This window comes from Phasianus colchicus, chromosome Z (genome assembly GCF_987193195.1).
Source record: "Phasianus colchicus chromosome Z, bPhaCol1.hap1.1, whole genome shotgun sequence".
In the NCBI taxonomy this organism is placed as follows: domain Eukaryota; kingdom Metazoa; phylum Chordata; class Aves; order Galliformes; family Phasianidae; genus Phasianus; species Phasianus colchicus.
This window is the reverse complement of record NC_143476.1, coordinates 7,258,189-7,278,602: the sequence shown is the minus strand read 5'-3', so window position 1 is coordinate 7,278,602 and position 20,414 is coordinate 7,258,189. Positions and strand designations below refer to the sequence as shown.

Sequence of the window (20,414 nt, the reverse complement as noted above, 5' to 3'; positions counted from 1 at the left end):
AGTGTCAAACTTTCACAAGCTGAATTACGCCAGTGGTTCTTGATCAGGGATGAAGATTTAGGCACGGGATTGAACGCTAGAAAGAGATACATGTGCAGAGCAAGCTTGAATTGTATGTTCCTGAAAAGCAGGGATTTGGAAGCTGCATTTGCACCCTTACCTGCCAGGACTACCACTGCTGTTTCAGAGGGCTGCCTGGCATTGCGCTGCAGTTGGCGTTTGCTGCCAGAGGATGGCTTCCTGAGGCTGAAGCAGCAACACCAACTGCTAGCTGGTGATTCCTCACTCTTGCTGGGTGGATTTTGCCTGGAGAGAGAAAACAGCCAATGCTGTGAGTCGTGCGTGGTGCAGGGTGAGGGAAGAGCAGCACTGAGCTCTTGGCAGCAGTTGCTTGTTCCTAGCACTGCCTGGTTTCTGCAGGAAAACACAAAAACCCACCCAAACAATGATGCTAGGTGCTGGAAAAGAAAGTCCTCTTTACCTGTCAGATGGAAAGTCAACGACGGTGTGGAATTTGCCCTGCCCAGCTGCAGGGCTTTCTTCCACTTCAATGTCCCTGCTGCTCTCTGTTACCACAGAAGAGGTGCTGTGGCCTCGCCTCTGTGCCTGTGCCTCCTCCAGGCTGAGCAGCTTTGTGGCAGCAGAAGAGACCCCCACAGACTTGGGCCCTGGGAGAGAATTGTGCCCTGTCAGGGAAAACCACAGGTAAGAGCGAGGATCAGAAAGCAGCAGCACAGCCACCACAGTTCTGGGGGAGGTGCTGTATTTTTCTCAGGCTTGCTTATCCGAGCCACTGGAAGAAGAGGAGCCCAAAATAACCATGTGGGAAGAGGTGTGTTTATGGCAAAGGACACGGTCATCATTAAGAGCAGCTTACTGTATCAAAATAGGCAAGGAAAAACCCAAGGAAATGGGGGCAGGGAACTGAGAAAGCTTCGCTGCCACACTTGCATCAAGCTTTTCCTGCGTGCAAACCATAATAATGACGGTTTCCTCCTTGTGAAGTTTGGGCTTGGACATTCTCAGCATCCAGCAACAGGATGCCATACCCTAATGGAAGTCCAGAGGTCTGCTGTCCCCTTGATGGTAAAAGAGTATCTCAAACATCCTGGAGAAGGCCTGCATTTGGTCAAGGTGTCAGGTCAAGATCAAGCTAATGGAGGAAGACACTCACCTGCTGCATCTGCAATGTCTGCTCCGGATTTGGAGCCGAAGAGGACGTCTGTGTGGTTGATGATGAATTCCACCACATCCGACTGCGTCTGCAGCTCCATGCAGGCAGCTCTTCCGCTGGCGCAGGCAGACTCGTTCTGCTGTGATCTGTAGAAAAGGCAGATTTTAGAAGTCATTTCTCCAAGACCGTTTCCCCGAGTCTGAATTGTTGCAGCCAAAAGCTGTCAGCTGAGGCTCTGGAGACTTCCGCAGTGGGCAATCAGTGATGCCACTGCAGAAATTCCCCTGGATGATCAAGGACACGTCAGTCCCATCTCAACAAGACTGCAGAAATTGTCACCTAGACATTGTGCCCGTGGGGATGGAGAACAGCTCAGGCTCCTGCTCTTCTGTCAGCCACAGATTTTACAGGAGAAGAGCACATTTGATGGAGAAAAAGGGAGCACTGTTTTTTTTTTTAATGGAGAACAGATGTAAGCGTTGTGTTGAAACAGAACCAGCAGTTTACCTTAAGAGGTTTGGAGCCCACACAATGGCTAGGTTCTTGGCATGCATGTTTGTGATGGTGGAGCTCCCAGCCAGACACGCCAAGTGTCTCATCAGGAACTCCAGTGTCCTGGAAAACAAGAGAGGCAAACGTTCAGCACCAACGAGCATGCCGTGCTGCAATTCAGAAAGCAAACCTCCATTCATGCTACTTCTTGTGATTGCTACTGTCACCGAAGATGAAGTAGATCCAACCTGACTGAGTGCCACGCTGCAGCACCAAGCCCCAGCACAGCACAGCCGCAGCCATCAGCTGCACCAAGCGTGCCCCCGTGCCCAGGAACTGACCCCATAAAGTAAGCCCATGGAGCCTTCAACCCTTCAGCATACACAGGCATCGTGTTGCCGGCGTGAGACAGAGCCTGGAACCGCATCGTTGCCCTCTGCAATGCAGTAGGGCTGAGCTCAGCAGGCTGAGGGCAGCACTGACCTGTAGTGAGGAGCGGGCAGCTGCTGGATGACGTCCTGCATTCTGAGCAGCCGCTCCTCCTCTGTAGCGGCACCAACAGCATCCTGGAGTAGTGCAGAAAGGGAGCGAGACACCAATCAGGCTAGTACACCACTGCGAGTAAACCTCGTGGGGCTGACAGCAAAAGGGCCTCCGAGCTGGGGCACTGCTGCAGCCATCTGCCAAGAGGCCCAGGAAGAGGGAAATGAAAGACGTGGCCTTGTGCTTACCGAGAACTTGCCGTACAGCTGGTGGGTGAGCAGAGGGTTCGGGAGCTCCCTGAAGTACATCTTGCAGAGGGAGCTCACGCTGTGAATGTCGCGGACGGTGAGCTCAGGAATCTGCTCCGACTCAAATTCCTGCCTGGAGAGAGGGACGCAAACCCGGTTGAGCGAGAGGAAGGCAAGCCCAAAGCCACACCAGATGCACTCAGGCTGTGTCAGTCGCAGCACTCTTACCGCAGTCTCTGGATGTTGGACGCGACGCCGGACAGGCGGTATATCCCCTGCACCACGCCGTGCTGCTCAATGAACTCAGCGCAGCTCTGGAGGACCTGGGGGACTGAAGAACACGTGCCAGCCGTCAGTGGAGCTCCTGATTCAATCGTGCTGCAGGCTGTGCTTCACATCCCATCCACTAAGCCCAGCCAGGCTTGGCTGAAGCAAATACAGATGTGCTTGTCTCTTAGGAGCATCCGCCTCACTTGATCCTTCAGCCATCAACTCCCATTACACGTGTCTCCATGGCTATCAGCCTGCCCCCTGCTAGATATGAGCTCCCTTTCATCTTCTTTAGATGCCCAGCAGAGGAAGATCTCAGGAATGGGCAGCTCCTTACCATCACGACCGGAGTGGAGAAGATGCTCTCCCAGGTCACCGCCAAACACCCTTTCCTTCTCCACCTCCCGCTCGGTCGGTTTCTTTGGGCGGGCCTTCACCAAGGAACGAAGGAAGGTGAGGATCTTGCTGCGTTTCTTGGGCACTGCACAACAAAAGGAAGAAACCAGGTCATTTCAGGTCTGGCTCCGTTGGACGAGGCCGAGCACAGCACATTCTACAGAGAACGTCAGAACGGGAAGAACATTACCAACCAGTACATACAAAAAGGGATTTTCCCCATCTCTGGAGGAGCCCAAGGCCAGGTTGGATGGGGCCCTGGGCAGCCTGGTCTAATCTGACATTAAATGTGGGGGCTGGCAGCACAGCCTGATGCAAGGAAGTGGAAGCTTGAGGATCCTTAAGGACCCGACCATCCCAAGCCATTCTATGACGATTCTATAGTTTCCCCAAGTCCAATCATAAACACAGGAGGATTGGGCCAAATCTCTGCCCCATGGTGTGCATGAAGAATCATCAACCCAGAGGACAATGTGGGATGGATAAAGGAGGTACTAAACATGGAACGCACCCCCAAAAAGACTTCATTTTGCTTCCCCACACCATCAAATGTAACATCCCTACCTGGCTTTGGCACTGAGTTGATGAGTGCCTCAGGAATGTTCTTATTAATCAGTTCCACACACTCCCCTGGGAAAAATCCAACCTGTAACAAGAAGAGAAGCCAACTATTGCATGCAGCACTTCTCAGGTCTGAACTGTTAAACCAAAAGCCACATAACATTTCCCTCGGAACGTGCTTGCCTGACGTTCCATAAGACTATCCAGCAGAAAATGGCCATAGTTCAAAGCATAACGGTAATAATTTTTCAACATTTGCAGCCAACGGCAAGGTCCCCTGACACCGACACAGGGAAACTGTTTACGTCCATTAGGCATCCTGTGCATGCAGAGCAGCTCTAAGCTAAGATTCCTGCCTTTACTGCAGTTGCACTCTCCAGTCTGAAGCTTGTGCCTACCTGGAAGCCGAGCTTGCCTCTCCACCAGGGGGTCAGCTCCTTTGGTGGCATGTCGATGACACACACGATGTCTCCCACCTGCAAGAGATTGCAACGTCAATCCCAGCTTCAGCACGGCTGGGAGGAAAGCACAGCTCAAATGTCTGCATTCTTCTGCACTGCCAAACATCGCCGAGCATTAAAGCACTTGTACCAGTGCAGCTCTGAAGACATTTGCCACTGTAAAATTGAGCAACAAGGAACGCCTTGAACTGCTTACCTCAATGGAGAGTTCATCCGCTGCCTGGGCAACGTATCTCTTAATAGCATGGGCAGCAGCAATAGCTGGAACATTCACAGGTGCCACCTCATGGTCTAGCAGGGGCTTCCCCTTGTTCTCTGCCTGAAACAGAGAGCACAGGCCACGGTGAGGAGCTGGGAACCAACAAGGAGGATTTCAAGGTGAGGAGCACATCTGCAGAGAAAGCTGCAGGAAATGCACTCGGTCCTTATCGTGGGCACTTCAGAAGGAACTGCAAGTCTAATAACGGCTGTTTCTCTCCCTGGTGTGCAGCAGGCACACGCCAGCAAAGATGCATCTCTCCCCACCCAGACTAATCAGCAATGGCACTGACGCAGACAGGTGGCCTTGTCCATTTTGCCCCCTCCTTTCCTGCGCTCTTTGTGCAGGAAGGCTGGCTGTTTAAGATGCTAGGAGACCGTGAAGAGGGAAACCAAAGCTACGGCTGCAGTTACAAGGTGCAAACAGTGCCATTGCAAGCACCAAGCAGCTCTCTTGAGCAGTCCAACCAACAGCGAGGCCAAACAGAGCAGAGAATGATTGTTGTTTCTGCAGCCATTTCAAGGGAAAAGTCAGTAGAGGACAAACACAACAGCCGAGATGGCTCTGGTACTTTTATAAACTTGCCACGCTTGCACTACTGTCTTGCCACAGAGGAGCTCTCTTGGAAAGCAGGAGAGCACATCTGCGGCTCACTCTGCTGGCTGCAGTCAGGGAACAAAGACCAATCAGAGCTTCATACTCTACCTCTGTCCATGCCAGGTCAGGCCCACAGCTGATCTCGCTGCACGCCACAGCCATCAGCGTAGGTGTGACAAGCTGGAACTGAAAAGAAACACACTTTTATTTTCTCTGTTCACATCTCTGCTGTGCTCCCTACAGCTGTCGGGCACACTCACACAGCCCAAGCACGCCTGCTGGTGTCCCTGGTGATGCTGTGCAGCTCTGCACAAGCTGGGGCTGGGACTCTTTGCCTAAGGGATTGGTTTCCTGTAGACCAGCTGGTCACAGCACCACAGACAGCATCCTTCTGAGGGCTGAGCTGCAGAGCACGTGGAGAAAACCCACACGTGACCAGCGTCCCATCAAAGCTGGATGAGGCTGTGTTACTAAACACGGGGCGTCACGGGCTGCTAAAGCATGTGGGGGGACAAACCATGGCAGGTACCTGGCAAGAGATCAGAACGAGGGAGAGAAATCTCACGAATCCGCAGCCTTTCCTTGTCACTTTCCTCTGATCTTCCACGAGCAAAAGCTGCAGCAGGGAAGCAGGCAGAGGGTGGAGAGAGGAGAGAGAAAGAGCAGGTCAGTTTGCTTCCACGGTTTAGCAAAGACTACGAGGGAAAAACCAAAATCTGCCCTCCCTCAACTTAAAAACTTAAGTTTTCAACTTAAAACCATTTCCCCTTGCCATGAGGTCTCCCCACAGCCTTCATTTCTCCAGGCTGAACAAGCCCAGCTCCCTCAGCCTGTCTTTGCAGGGGAGGTGCTCCTGTCCCCTGATCATCTCTGTGGCTCGCCTCTGGACCCTCTCCAACAGCTCCCTGTCTTTCTGGACACTGTACTGCAGCTGGGGCCTCACAAGAGCAGAGCAGGGGGGGACGATCACCTCCCTGTCCCTCATGGCCACCCCTCTGCTGATGGAGATAATGTGATCCTATGAGCTCCGCCAGCCAGCAGTTCTCAGCACTCACTGTCCCCCCGTCTCTCCCACACTGTCTCAGCTTACCTACAAGGTGCTGCACAGGACGGTGTGAAGACAAAGGGACGCAGTCGGTGCACAAGTGCAACAAGCGAGCTGCTCAGTCAGAGCTCCAGCGCTCCAATGAAGGGACGCAGCACGCACTGCTCCTCCCCTCATTCTAGCCCTTATGACATCACTGAGGGCCACCAGGCTGCTCCACCACGACGGACAGGGTGGGGAGGCAAGACCAGTCACAAGGGCAGAAGATTCCAACAGCCCAGCCCAACGTTCTGGAATCAGGGGCTGCTTGGAATTCTACCCCAGCCAAATCCTGGAGAAGCTGGCACGGGGTCGTCATGACCAAAGCGCAGGACCTGGCGCTTGCTCTTGTTGAGCCTCGCACAACTGGCCTCAGTGCATCCCTCTGGAGGGCCTTCCTGCCCTCAGCCAGATGGACGCTTCCTCCCAGCAGCGTACCTTGCAGTGCTGGGCCCATGTCAAATCCACACTAGAGTGGCTTTTGTTACATTCAAGGGCATGTTGCAGCACCCATCTATTTCACCTGGAAGGAAATAAAGCAGGAGATGGGAGAAACACAGAACTGCTGCCAGACTGCTTTATCACTTTCTCAGCCCAACTTCCATTTGCCTCATCCCCTACCCCAACTCCTGGATGATGCCCACAGGCTGACAGTTGGATCTCAAGTCCATAGGACTCCTTTCACAGGACTCCATCAAAAAGGCTGTCACACTTGTTCCGTACACTCACACTGACCCAGCAGTGGTATCACAGTCACTTAACACACACACAACAACCAAACCCCGAGCATGCACATCCCTTCCTGCATGACTGCAGCCCGCAGCTCCCCTTCACACCTCCGTGGATCTCTGGTGTTTTACACTGATGCAGCCTCGCTGCAGCTCCGTGGCTGTCACACAAGGCCTGCAGGACCTCTTTCTCTGCAAACCCCGTCTGCAGGCATTGCTGCACGACGTTCACCTCCTGCCCTCCTGAGCAAAAACAAGCACTAAGAACAAGAGCAAAGCACGCTGGACTCGACCTGGCTGGATCCCCAACCCTCAGTCCTGTCAGACGGACCCTGGTGTGGAGACTCATCCCCAAAGCCTGGCTGGACATCAGCACAGGCATCCTTCTTCAAACGCCCCATCCAAGCAGCAAGGGATCAAAGCGTTGGCACAGCTGAAACAGAAATGCTGTGTGAGTTTCCTGTTAGCACTGAGCAGGAACAAATCTACCGCTGAGCAGCAGGATGTGAGACAAGCAGCAGAAGACACCCAACCTGCAGAACCAGCTCGTTTGGGGTCGGTCCAGATGTTTGTCTGCTCCCTTCCCTGGCCCAGGCCAAGCTTGTGAGCTGCTCCTCCTTGGTGCAGGGGGAAATGGTGCAGATGCCATGTGGTGGCTATGCACAGCATGCCTTTCACTTGCTTTTCCTCTCTCCATCTGCCAATAGCAAACAGCATCTCCAGCCTCCAGAGATCACTGAGTCCAACCCCTGCACAACAGTGAAAGAAAAGATATGATAAGGGGTACTTAAAGCACAGCATCTGTAATCAGATCAGACTCCTGCACTGTGAAGACTTCCATGAGTATTCCTGCAGAGTGCATCACTTAGTCTCTCCTAAGCCTTGTGTTCATGGTTTTCCTGTAAGAGCTTGTCTAAACACTGCCTATAATCGTGGTTATGCTAGAAGCATTTGGATTTATTGATCCTCAGTGTGATTTCAGTAACAAATCCAGATGCTTTTTTGTTAAGGGCAGCTTTCAATTTCTCAACTGAAATTTCAATATTGCATTAGGTGTTGACAACCACGGGGCTGCAGTACAGAGAATTACAGGGAGATTAATTTCTCCATCTCCATGCTCCTAGACATTTATGATTACAGTGATGTAGTTATATACAAAGTTGCAAGATACCAAAGCTAGAATAACCTCTTGGTGCAGCAGGATGTCTGGAGCCCAAGTGCAGAGTCTCAGTGTTCCCAAGCCTTGAAGAGGTGCACCGTATGTGCTGGGGCTGATGACACAGACACTGGAGCAAGGCCAGTGTGATGTTAGAAACTTGACCAGCAGCTGATCTGTTGTCAGCCATTTCTGGACACAAACGGGATCTGGTCGACTTAGGACATGACCTTTGGGCTGGAGAGCAACTCCCCGAGGAATCACACAGCCACTGCAGACCGTTGGCAAGAACCCCATACCAAAACAGCTCATCTGCAATCAGTTTTTAATCTGTGCAGCAGTGAGTGGAACAGGCGCACGCTCTCTGGAATTGCAGGAATGTTCACAAGTGGAATGTACATCACCTGTGTGCTCCAGCTCTTCTGTGTGCATGCTAGGAGCAGTGATCCCCCTGCACCCAGGGCTGCAATAAAGTCATGCTGGGTTTCTAACCTGCCAACCAGCAGCCCAGGCTGCCCAGAGCCACATCCAGCCTGGCCTTGGATGCCTGCAGGGATGGGGCATTCACAGACTCCCTGGGCAACCTGTTCCAGTGCCTCACCACCCTCTGGCTGAAAAACTTCCTCCTCACATCCAACCTAAAAATCAACACCCCCCGTCTCAGTTTAAAGCCATTCCCCACTTGTCCCATCACTGTCCACCCTCCAAAACAAAACACCTCGGCTGTTCAACACTGAAAGAGCAAAATAACCCACAGCTCTTACTTCCACTGTATGCATTTAATTCCAAACTTTAATTACTCATGTGATCCTTCCTGACAGAAGAACTACTCGTAGTGATGTGTAGGAGTAAGGAACTGTTTGAAAAGGTCATGGACATATTAGAACTTGCAGCATTTATCTTAATAGATGCCTACATTGCAAAGCATTTTGTAAAACACACGTTACAAGTACTGTGCATTGGATTACACTATATCAAACTCTAAGTAACAATACAGGTTGCTTTTAAATCTACACTTACATGTTCTCTTCTAACTCCTTTTTTTTTTTTTTAAATGCTGAGTGTACCATTAATTCAAGACAAGAATTTTGTTTGTAAGTCGATCTCTATAACTGTTCTTGGCATCATTCTGTAGGATGAACTAGATACATGGAATTTGGCACTGGCTCCCCAGGGCAGTGGTTTGGCACTGAGCTGACAAAGGCCAAAGAGCATTTGCACAATGCTCTCAGACACAGGGCTTGACCCATAGGAGGTCCGGTGTGGAACCAGGAGGTGGAATACATGATCCTCGAGGTCCCTTCCAAATAAAGATATTCCATGATCCTCTAATACTGTTATTCCCAAGTCCTGTACGCAGTGCTCAGATGCTTAATTGAAAGGTTCCATGAAACAGTGAGGTATCTATGTCCCTTTACCACTCAGTTAGTCAATTTGCCACATGGATCTTTTATCCAGTCACATGAAAAAAACACTCAAAGTATTTCCTTCAGTCTTCCATTCTGATAGAGCTTTCTGGAGCAAATAAAGAGTTGCAACTCAGAATGTCCACACCTCCCTTCCTGCACCCTGCATACTTTTTTCATTGCACTGTGATTACGTACCATTCTATTGTCACCCTCATTCTGTCATTATCTAGGCAGTTTACTGCCATTAAATTTTCCAGCAACAGATGCCCACAAGTACAGCCAGCCTGGAAATATTTTGATTACTTATCTTTGTCCTGATGTCCTTGTAGGAGGTGGGACATTTCTCCATCTCAGCAGCAGAGGGCAGGAGGGGTCCAAGGTGAGGGCACGCTCTCCTCTATTTTTCTGGCACTCAAAGACAAAGGGAACAAGAAAACCAGTTGTGTTTCCCTGCCCATGGCAAACACCAGCCTTTCCATCCTTACAGTCCTTCCTGCCATCAGCAGAGATATTTTGCTTTCTTGTGCCACTTCATCCCTTTAGCATCTGGCATTCTAACAAAAAAGTACTTACAAGGAATTTTAATATTTTCATATTAAATGTCAGAATTAGAACCATTATGTTTACCAAATATTTAAAACGTTCAACCCAGTGAGAAGTGAATTGATGTTGTATTTAGCATTCAGATAAGAACTTGTAAAGGAAGTAAAAAGTGCTGCTTTCATAAACTATAGTCTCATTGTCAAGCCTTGCACTGTCTCAGCAGATTATTACAGAATGTTCATTCAAGCAGGAATTAAGAGATGCATCTGAATTGATAACAACAACGAGTAATTAAGAAAGCTTGACTGCAGTCTGCTTGAGGATTCCAGTCTGAAGTGTGTTCCACCTGATGACAACTGGGAATGTCTTTCTCTCACCATGAGAACCATTGCACCTCTGACTAAACACATAGCTAATCACCACTGAAAACCAAGGTGCAATTTCTGCAGTGCACAGACCAACTACGTGTTGATTAACATTCAGAGAGATTGTGCAGGTGTCCTTTTAGGAACTGGCCTACAGTATGCTAAGAGGGATGGATGTGGGGACATTAGGATAACGTGCCCTCTGCCTTTTAAGACAGCCCCAGCAGAGCAGGTCAGCAGGCTGAAGAGCTGCGTGGGTCACCAGGGCTCAGAGACTTCACTCGGCCATCTGAAAGTGGAGGGACTTCAGCCCAAGCTGCCCTTTTCCATGCAGGCAAGGAGGCCAAGAGAAGGTGGATCGGCACGGTTCTGGTGCAGACAGGGGCTGCAGTGTGAGCAGGCCTACACAGACAAGGCTGTGCCCACACAGAGTGACAGCAGCTTTCGCTGTGAGCAGATTCCCAGGGGGCCTGAGCCATGGCAGTTCTTGATGGCAGCATGTTCCAATCAGCCCTGGAAGTCTTCTCTGGACGTCTGTCGCATTCTGGAATCCACACTGAGGACGCAGTCGCTGTGTCAGAGCAGCTGGCAGAGTCACGGGGAACCGTGACGTAGTTGGCCCAGGGAGCAACAACAAGGCCTGCACTGCTCAGCCAGCCCAGGCCAAAGGGGAGCACGAGAGAGAGCAGAGGAGAGAGGGGGGGAAAGAGGGCCAGGAAGGAAAGGCCTGTGCCTGAATGGACGTGTAGCAGCAGCTGCTGACAGCAAACTCGGTGATGGCAGGGGCACAGCAGAGCAGTGCAATGCTGGCAGCTTCCTGTGTCTTTCACACAGGCACTGCAGACATGGCCAGCACTGGGAGATCAGCAGAACTGCTGCACACCTCTGCCAGCCCAGGCCAGAGGAGTGCAGAACAGTGAGCTGCTGCTGAGGGGAGAGAGGATGGCCTGAGAGCTGACCTGAGAGGCAGGGCTGGCTGTGTTACAGCAGCCTCTGTGTCCTCCTCCTGTGTCTGTGAGGGCCAGAGGGCCAGAAGAGAACATGCCCAGACAACGAAGCCCTGCTGTCCTCTGCTGCTCAGCTGGAGAGATGTTCCGCCTTCCTGAAGGACGCTGATCCAAAGGGAAGGAATCAAAGGAAGTCCAGGCTGGCTGTCCTTGTGGGCATCAGCTGCTGGCAGCTGCATTGCTGCTGCCATGAGCAAGGCAAAGCAGGTAAATGATTGCTTTTCCTTGTTTGACATAGGAGCTCTTGACTTGAAAGCTAGAAAGATGCAATAGAAAGAGCTGCAACCTCTGCCAGACATGGCAAAGGTGAGTGGGATGTTGTTTCAATTGCTGCTGATGTCAGGAAGGACTGTAAGGATGGAAAGGCTGGTGTTTGCCATAGGCAGGGAAACACATCTGGTTTTCATTTTCTCTTTCTCTTTGAGTGCCAGATAAACAGGTTAGAGTGTGCCCTCACCTTGGAACTCTCCTGCCCTCTGCTGGTCAGAGGGAGAAATGTCCCAGCTTGTAGAAGGACATCAGGACAAATATATGTAATGAAGATATGTCCAGGCTGGCTGTCCTTGTGGGCATCAGCTGCTGGCATCTGCATTGCTGCTGCCATGAGCATGGCAAAGGAGGTAAAAGATTGCTTTTCCTTGTGTGACACAGGAGCTCTTGACTTGACAGCTAGAGGGATGCAATAGAAAGAGCTGCAACCTCTGGCAGACATGGCAAAGGTGAGTGGGATTGTGTTTCAGTTGCTGCTGATGTCAGGAAGGACTGTAAGGATGGAAAGGATGGTGTTTGCCATGGGCAGGGAAACACATCTGGTTTTCATCTTCTCTTTGTGTGCCAGAAAAAGAGGAGAGTGTTCCTGCTACTTGGACCCCTCCTGCCCTCTGCTGCTGAGATGGAGAAATGTTCCAGCTTCTAGAAGGACATCAGGACCACGATATGTAATGAAAATAAGTGCAGGCTGGCTGTCCTTGTGGGCATCAGCTGCTGGCATCTGCATTGGTGTTGCCATGAGCATGGCACAGCAGGTAAAAGATTGCTTTTCCTTGTGTGACACAGGAGCTCTTGACTTGAAAGCTAGAAAGATGCAATAGAAACAACTGCAACCTCTGCCAGACATGGCAAAGGTGAGAGGGATGTTGTTTCAGTTGCTGCTGATGTCAGGAAGGACTGTAAGGATGGAAAGGCTGGTGTTTGGCATGGGCAGGGAAACACAGCTGGTTTTCATCTTCTCTTTCTCTTTTTGTGCCAGAAAAAGAGGAGAGTGTGCCTGAAACTTGGACCCCTCCTGCCCTCTTCTGCTGAGATGGAGAAATGTTCCAGGTTCTAGATGGACATCAGGACAAAGATATGTAATGAAAATAAGTGCAGGCTGGCTGTCCTTGTGGGCATCAGCTGCTGGCATCTGCATTGCTGCTGCCATGAGCATGGCACAGCAGGTAAAAGATTGCTTTTCCTTGTGTGACACAGGAGCTCTTGACTTGACAGCTAGAGGGATGTAATAGAAAGAGCTGCAACCTCTGCCAGACATGGCAAAGGTGAGTTGGATGTTGTTTCCATTGCTGCTGATGTCAGGAAGGACTGCCAGTAAGGAAAGTCTAGTGTATGCCCTGGGCATTGAAACACATCTGGTTTTCATCTTCTCTTTCTCTTTGTGTGACAGAAAAAGAGGAGAGTGTGCCCTAACCTTGGACCCCTCCTGCCCTCTTCTGCTGAGATGGAGAAATGTTCCAGCTTGTAGAAGGACATCGGGACAAAGATATGTAATGAAAATAAGTCCAGGCTGGCTGTCCTTGTGGGCATCAGCTGCTGGCATCTGCATTGGTGTTGCCATGAGCATGGCACAGCAGGTAAAAGATTGCTTTTCCTTGTGTGACACAGGAGCTCTTGACTTAACAGCTAGAGGGATGCAATAGAAAGAGCTGCAACCTCTGCCAGACATGGCAAAGGTGAGAGGGATGTTGTTTCAATTAGTGCTGATGTCAGGAAGGACTGTAAGGATGGAAAGGCTGGTGTTTGCCATGGGCAGGGAAACACATCTGGTTTTCATCTTTTCTTTCTCTTTGTGTGCCAGAAAAAAAGGAGAGTGTGCCCTCACCTTGGACCCCTCCTGCCCTCTTCTGCTGAGATGGAGAAATGTTCCAGCTTGTAGAAGGACATCAGGACAAAGATATGTAATGAAAATAAGTGCAGGCTGGCTGTCCTTGTGGGCATCAGCTGCTGGCATCTGCATTGCTGCTGCCATGAGCATGGCACAGCAGGTAAAAGATTGCTTTTCCTTGTGTGACACAGGAGCTCTTGACTTGTAAGCTAGAGGGATGTAATAGAAAGAGCTGCAACCTCTGCCAGACATGGCAAAGGTGAGTGGGATGTTGTTTCCATTGCTGCTGATGTCAGGAAGGACTGCAAGTAAGGAAAGTCTAGTGTATGCCCTGGGCAGGGAAACACATCTGGTTTTCATCTTCTCTTTCTCTTTGTGTGCCAGAAAAAAAGGAGAGTGTGCCCTCACCTTGGACCCCTCCTGCCCTCTTCTGCTGAGATGGAGAAATGTTCCAGCTTCTAGAAGGACATCAGGACAAAGATATGTAATGAAAATAAGTCCAGGCTGGCTGTCCTTGTGGGCATCAGCTGCTGACATCTGCATTGCTGCTGCCATGAGCGTGGGAAAGCAGGTAAAAGATTGCTTTTCCTTGTGTGACACAGGAGCTCTTGACTTGACAGCTAGAGGGTTGCAATAGAAAGAGCTGCAACATCTGGCAGACATGGCAAAGGTGCGTGGGATGTTGTTTCAATTAGTGCTGATGTCAGGAAGGACTGTAAGGATGGAAAGGCTGGTGTTTGCCATGGGCAGGGAAACACATCTTGTTTTCATTTTCTCTTTCTCTTTGTGTGCCAGAAATAGAGGAGAGTGTGCCCTCACCTTGGACCCCTCCTGCCCTCTTCTGCTGAGATGGAGAAATGTTCCAGCTTGTAGAAGGACATCAGGACAAAGATATGTAATGAAAATAAGTCCAGGCTGGCTGTCCTTGTGGGCATCAGCTGCTGGCATCTGCATTGCTGCTGCCATGAGCATGGCACAGCAGGTAAAAGATTGCTTTTCCTTGTGTGACACAGGAGCTCTTGACTTGACAGCTAGAGGGATGCAATAGAAAGAGCTGCAACCTCTGCCAGACATGGCAATGGTGAGTTGGATGTTGTTTCCATTGCTGCTGATGTCAGGAAGGACTGCCAGTAAGGAAAGTCTAGTGTATGCCCTGGGCATTGAAACACATCTGGTTTTCATCTTCTCTTTCTCTTTGTGTGACAGAAAAAAAGGAGAGTGTGCCCTAACCTTGGACCCCTCCTGCCCTCTTCTGCTGAGATGGAGAAATGTTCCAGCTTCTAGAAGGACATCAGGACAAAGATATGTAATGAAAATAAGTGCAGGCTGGCTGTCCTTGTGGGCATCAGCTGCTGGCATCTGCATTGCTGCTGCCATGAGCATGGCACAGCAGGTAAAAGATTGCTTTTCCTTGAGTGACACAGGAGCTCTTGACTTGAAAGCAAGAGGGATGCAATAGACAGTGGTGCAACCTCTGCCAGACATGGAAAAGGTTGAGTGGGATTTTGTTTCAGTTGCTGCTGATGGCAGGAAGGACTGTAAGGATGGAACGGCTGGTGTTTGCCATGGGCAGGGAAACACAGCTGGTTTTCATCTTCTCTTTCTCTTTGTGTGCCAGATAAACAGGTTAGAGTGTGCCTGCAACTTGGAACCCTCCTGCCCTCTTCTGCTGAGATGGAGAAATGTTCCAGCTTCTAGAAGGACATCAGGACAAAGATATGTAATGAAAATAAGTGCAGGCTGGCTGTCCTTGTGGGCATCAGCTGCTGGCATCTGCATTGCTGCTGCCATGAGCATGGCACAGCAGGTAAAAGATTGCTTTTCCTTGTGTGACACAGGATCTCTTGACTTGAAAGCTAGAGGGATGCATTAGAAAGAGCTGCAACCTCTGCCAGACATGGCAAAGGTGAGAAGGATGTTGTTTCAATTATTGCTGATGTCAGGAAGGACTGTAAGGATGGAAAGGCTGGTGTTTGCCCTGGGCAGGGAAACACATCTGGTTTTCATCTTCTCTTTCTCTTTGTGTGCCAGATAAACAGGGGAGACTGTGCCCTCACCTTGGACCCCTCCTGCCCTCTTCTGCTCAGAGGGAGAAATGTTCCAGCTTGTATAAGGACATCAGGACAAAGATATGTAATGAAAATAAGTCCAGGCTGGCTGTCCTTGTGGGCATCAGCTGCTGACATCTGCATTGGTGTTGCCATGAGCATGGCACAGCAGGTAAATGATTGCTTTTCCTTGTGTGACACAGGATCTCTTGAGTTGAAAGCTAGAGGGATGCAATAGGAAGAGCTGCAACCTCTTCAGCAGCTTGAAGTAGAAAGAAAGAGAGCTCTGACACTGATGACTCAAAGCCAGCAAATACTCCGAATTTCAAAGCCAGCGTAATTTGAAAACTGTGATGAAATCATAGGAGTATGTTTAGCAAAAAACACTGTGATTACCTCTTTCTTGACAGTCTGCTGCTTCATGGATACTTGATTGATATTATGTGCATTCATTGCAGTACATAGTTTGAGCAAATGAGTTTCGAAGTACAAAGCTAAATGTTTTCATAATTCAGTATTTTAGGATGAACATAGTGCAGGTGTGACCTAGAAAATCAGTTCTCTAGAAACATAGTCCATTTCTTTTGTTACATTTTGGCTTATTGAAGGATACAGGTAAGATTGCATGTTACAGTTATCACTGAAGCACATATTTTACATAAAATGTCTATTTAAGTTTAAAAAATATTTTCCTTTTTTTTTTTTTTTTCAATATTGAAAAGATATTATGCTGATTTGTTGATTCTGGGCTATCATTTATTCACACTTTTATGTACCTCTGACTGCAATTCCTGCATATATCAATTCTCTCTTTAGCAGCTTCATCTGCAGGAAGAAAAATGGCAGCACAAGAGTTGTCCTATCTGCAAATTTTGCTCCTTGCAAACTCTGAAAAACATTTCAATACAGTTTTCCTTGTGCGACATCTAATATTGCTAAAAGCTGTGTTTTGTTCCCATTTCTAGATTATTTACAGTATGAGGGAACCATCAGCTGCACTTCCTATCTCTTGTAATTTTTACTCCTTGATTGAAGTTGCTGTTACATGGCTTGTCCTGGAAGCTGTTGGCACTGTCTGTGGTCTCTACCAGCATCATGATTTGGAAGGTACGACATTTCTGGCTCAATGGAAAGAAAGTACATGTAGTAGATGTAGAAAGTCATGCTTCCATGTTCTGACAGCACTTGGTTACAGGACGGCAGCCCTTTGGCACTGTGCAGCTGGGTGTGATTTAGAAAGAAGTTTGCCGAGGCATCTCCAGACAGTGTGGGAAATTCAGTTCACAAAGGGCTTAGAAATGAAGGATGTGTATTCCTGTGCCCTTTTTCTGTTGCTGTGCTTTTTCTTGGCAGTGTGAAAGTAGGAAACAGTAACGGAAGGAACAGAAACCTGCAGATGATGTTCTTGCAAACAAAGTACGCTCATGTTACTCTTGAGATTTTCACCTTGCAGATCGCTGAGTAGAATTCAGGTGCTTATGCATGAATGGCTACAACTATTTTAGATGCCTTGGGACACCTGAAACATTCAGAAGCCTGCAAACATGCCATGGATCCTACAGAAGATGTGTATCCTTTTGGAGAGAAAGTTACAGGCCAAGAGAAAAGCTGGGGAGGTTTAATTGGTGTTAGATGTCCTGTGCTTATTTGAAAGATTCCTGTCTACACTGCGTCTCAGGTGAGTGTCCTGTGTCTGAAAGGAGAGGGCAAAGAGTGGAGAAGGGAGGTTCACATGGATGTATTGGTAGAAATGTTCTGTAGATCGTAGGTAAGTTGGCTCTTATCTTCACCATCACTGTTAGTAAGAAAACTATTTTGCATTGTGTAGCACTGTATGAGTGTGCCTTTCAGTGCATGGATTGTTCTTACCGTGTTTGCTCTGAGAACTTGCCCCTTGCTCTACAGCACTGGTGACGTGAAAGAGGGGAAGGTTGAGCTCATCACAGCACCAGTACTTTTTGTGAGAGCACTTATATAGTGTATGTTAGCCTCCAGAACTGCTGGATGTTCTTTCCCCAGGTCAGGAGGTACTGCTTAAAATGGAGATTGCTTATGTTACCTGAAAGCAAGTAAACTGCGTTACAGATACTGATGAAATGATTTAATCTTCTTCATTGATACAAATACAATTAAATCACTTTTCTCCACTCTTCCCTCTAATCCTCACATTGACACAGAGTCAGTGGGACAGTTGTTATTCTGGGGTTTGCTATCTGGTAGAACAAAAAAATAAAGGAATTATTCATTACAGAATGGTTTATGGTCAGTGAAGCTCTGACTACCTGTTCTCTTTAGCTGTGCTGTATTCTCATGTCAGGAATGAGAAAATACAAATTTGTCCATTTCATCTCTCTTTTGGGAACAAAAAAAGTTGTAGCAATTTTTGTTTGGACACATGCTAATTTTTCTTCCTGCCCTAGGACAGAATGGTTTGGAAATGGCTTTAACAGAGTGCTTTGGAAACTGTTCCCAGCTAATGAAAGCTATTAAGCAGCCAGATCTAGCTGAAGGAGGATGGCTTTGGTAACCTGTGTAGAGCAACATGCTGGTTTTGCTTTGCAGTATAATTAGTCCCTGGATGAGGCACCCTGCTTTTATTTTAAAAGTAAAATATATGTGTGGTTTATGAAAACCAAGCATCTGCCACAGAGACACTAAAATATGTACCTGAAAATATCTTCTGCTAATACACTGCTAAGTACATTAAACAAATTAACAACGATCCAAACGGACATTTTAACACTGAAATTATGGTTACCTGTCACTTAACTCATGTATCTTCCCATTAACTATACTTCTGATATACAGAAATATATCTTCCATGTTTCTGAATCATCTTTTCGTCTACTGACCACAAGACTTGCTTCACTCCCAGAATGAGCAGATCTCATACCTTTTTCTTCTCAATTCTTTTCTTCTTAATTTCTTCTTAATTTCCTCCTTAATTGTATAGGATTGCTTCCTCTTTATCATTGCGCAGTGATGTCTACCCTAGAAAAACAGAAGACCAGTTTGTCACCTGTCAGATGCTGGCAGAATAAGAGACGCTGATTGATGGAACGATGACTTGAATCTCCCCACATATGCCGAAACTGCCCTAAATATTCCTTTGGCCGTGGTATTTACAGGAAAAAATGCTGGAATGTGGCAATAAAGGAAATGAATATGAAGGGCAGACTGACTTTTCTGCTGGTGGTTTTCGCTACACAAAAACTTAACTCCCAGGCGGTGACACCTTGTACTAATGAGAAGCACCGTTATCCAGGGTCTTTCCTAACAGCACATGAAGCTTACTTGAAGTTTCAGCTTTCTCTCCCCTACTAATAGAAACTAGAAAACACAACTAATGCATTTGATAATTAAATTGCCAAGTTACTTCATGGGAAACCGCTCACACCACTTCAGCTTGTGTTCAAATCAGCAACCGGCTGGAGAAACGTGGTGTCTTTTCATCATTCTGTTGTCAAAGGGCAAGCTTGGAAAACAAACTGAAACATGCATGCTGGCTTTCTGTCACTGAAGAGGCGGTAGCAAAAAGTGAATGCTGACACGGACTTAAAGATTGGAGATCCTGAAAGTGAGGGAGGCAAGTTTTCCTAAGATTTCATTAGAACTCTCTGATAAGGTAAGGCAAGGCTGCACTTACAGGCACTGAAATTGTTGAGAACAGAAATAATTTCTGTTGAGAGTCAGCGTTGTAGTTCATGGGAGGAACTACTCTTAAAATCACCTCGTCTGAATGCAGTTTGATAGCTGGATAAGCTAATGGTGTGAATTAAGTTTCTGTCTGTACATTCCCTTTTATTTATTTGTTGATTTGTTTAGTTTGCTTTTCAGGGAGGAAGAGGCAGTAGGACAAGACCAGCTGTTTTAACATCAGGCTGTGAAAAACAGCCACCAAATAATGCAATAAATTATTCCTCTTGTCCAGTGAGCAGCACTATGGAACCACCTTCAGTGAGAAAATAGAGATTCGTCAATACAGAACATTTCACAAGGATTGTATTAAGAAATCTTTGAAAATAATTTGTTTCAACTTCATTTAGAATAAAAAATGTGTGCATTTTTTATGCTGCATGTTGGTGGTAAACTTGAGACACACACAAAATGAACATACTTCTAGATGTATAATAAGCCATGGTGCAAATGAGAAATCTTTTTTAAAAGAAATAGGTTGTTTTTCACTGAGGGCATTCTGAGTCTTCATTCTGGAAAACTATGGCTCTCATTTCAGTACGATTTTAATTGCAAAGTCTCTTTCAGCAGAAAAACAATGAACTGCTGGACAGGTAGATGAAGGTACGTGATTAATGGAGTTGTTACCTGGAAAGGGAAATATTCGGCCACATTAGAAGTCTAGCCTGTTTCTGTTTGCATATTTGGCAGCCTTAAAAAAAAAGACATTAACCAGTACTGCTGTGTCAGTGGGGTTATGTCATATTGTGTGGGGACACCAGTGGTTCTTCCCTATATAATATTCTAAGGTTAAAAAGGAGAGGGAGAGAAAAATAAATAAATAAATAAATAAAATCAAAATCAAAACCAAGTTGTTCATTTTTGCTGTTGTAGTGTTTCTTTCAGTGCATAAATTAAAACATAGTTTTATGATGCTTTAAGACATGCGACCTTTGTCTGTGAATAAAATGTATCATAGAATCATAGAATCACAGAATAGCCTGGGTTGAAAGGAACAATGATCACACAGTTTCAACGCCCCTGCTGTGTGCAGGGCACCAAGCACTCAACCAGGCTGCCCAGAGCCACATCCAGCCTGGCCTCGAATACCTCCAGGGATGGGCATCCACAGCCTCCTTACTCTTCTCCAGTGTGAGAAATGCTATTGCTGGGCTACCTTTGAGTTTGTTCTGTGTCCTCACGATGTTCTAGTGAGGCCAAACATCTGCCAACCTGTCTAATTGAGCGTGGCTGACAGCTGTTTTTGCTTCTGGAAGTCTGTAAACCCACTGAATCTAACTAGGAGCACAGCGTAGTTGTGAGAGATGTGTGAACTTGCAGCCTAATTCCACCCTTAGCT

The 20,414-nt window shown here is 47.8% G+C and overlaps 1 protein-coding gene across 1 annotated transcript; it reads right to left on the bottom strand.

Annotated features, from left to right (window-relative positions):
- Window positions 1-1,148: 1,148 nt before the first annotated feature.
- Window positions 1,149-15,802, bottom strand: LOC149912366 (rho GTPase-activating protein 32-like). Its single transcript, XM_090130790.1, has 8 exons — window positions 15,776-15,802; window positions 3,628-3,709; window positions 3,005-3,148; window positions 2,626-2,728; window positions 2,398-2,530; window positions 2,150-2,232; window positions 1,682-1,789; window positions 1,149-1,320 (listed from the first exon to the last, which is right to left on the bottom strand). Exons 1-8 carry the CDS (start codon window positions 15,800-15,802, stop codon window positions 1,149-1,151), a joined length of 852 nt encoding a protein of 283 aa, XP_089986916.1.
- Window positions 15,803-20,414: the final 4,612 nt, after the last annotated feature.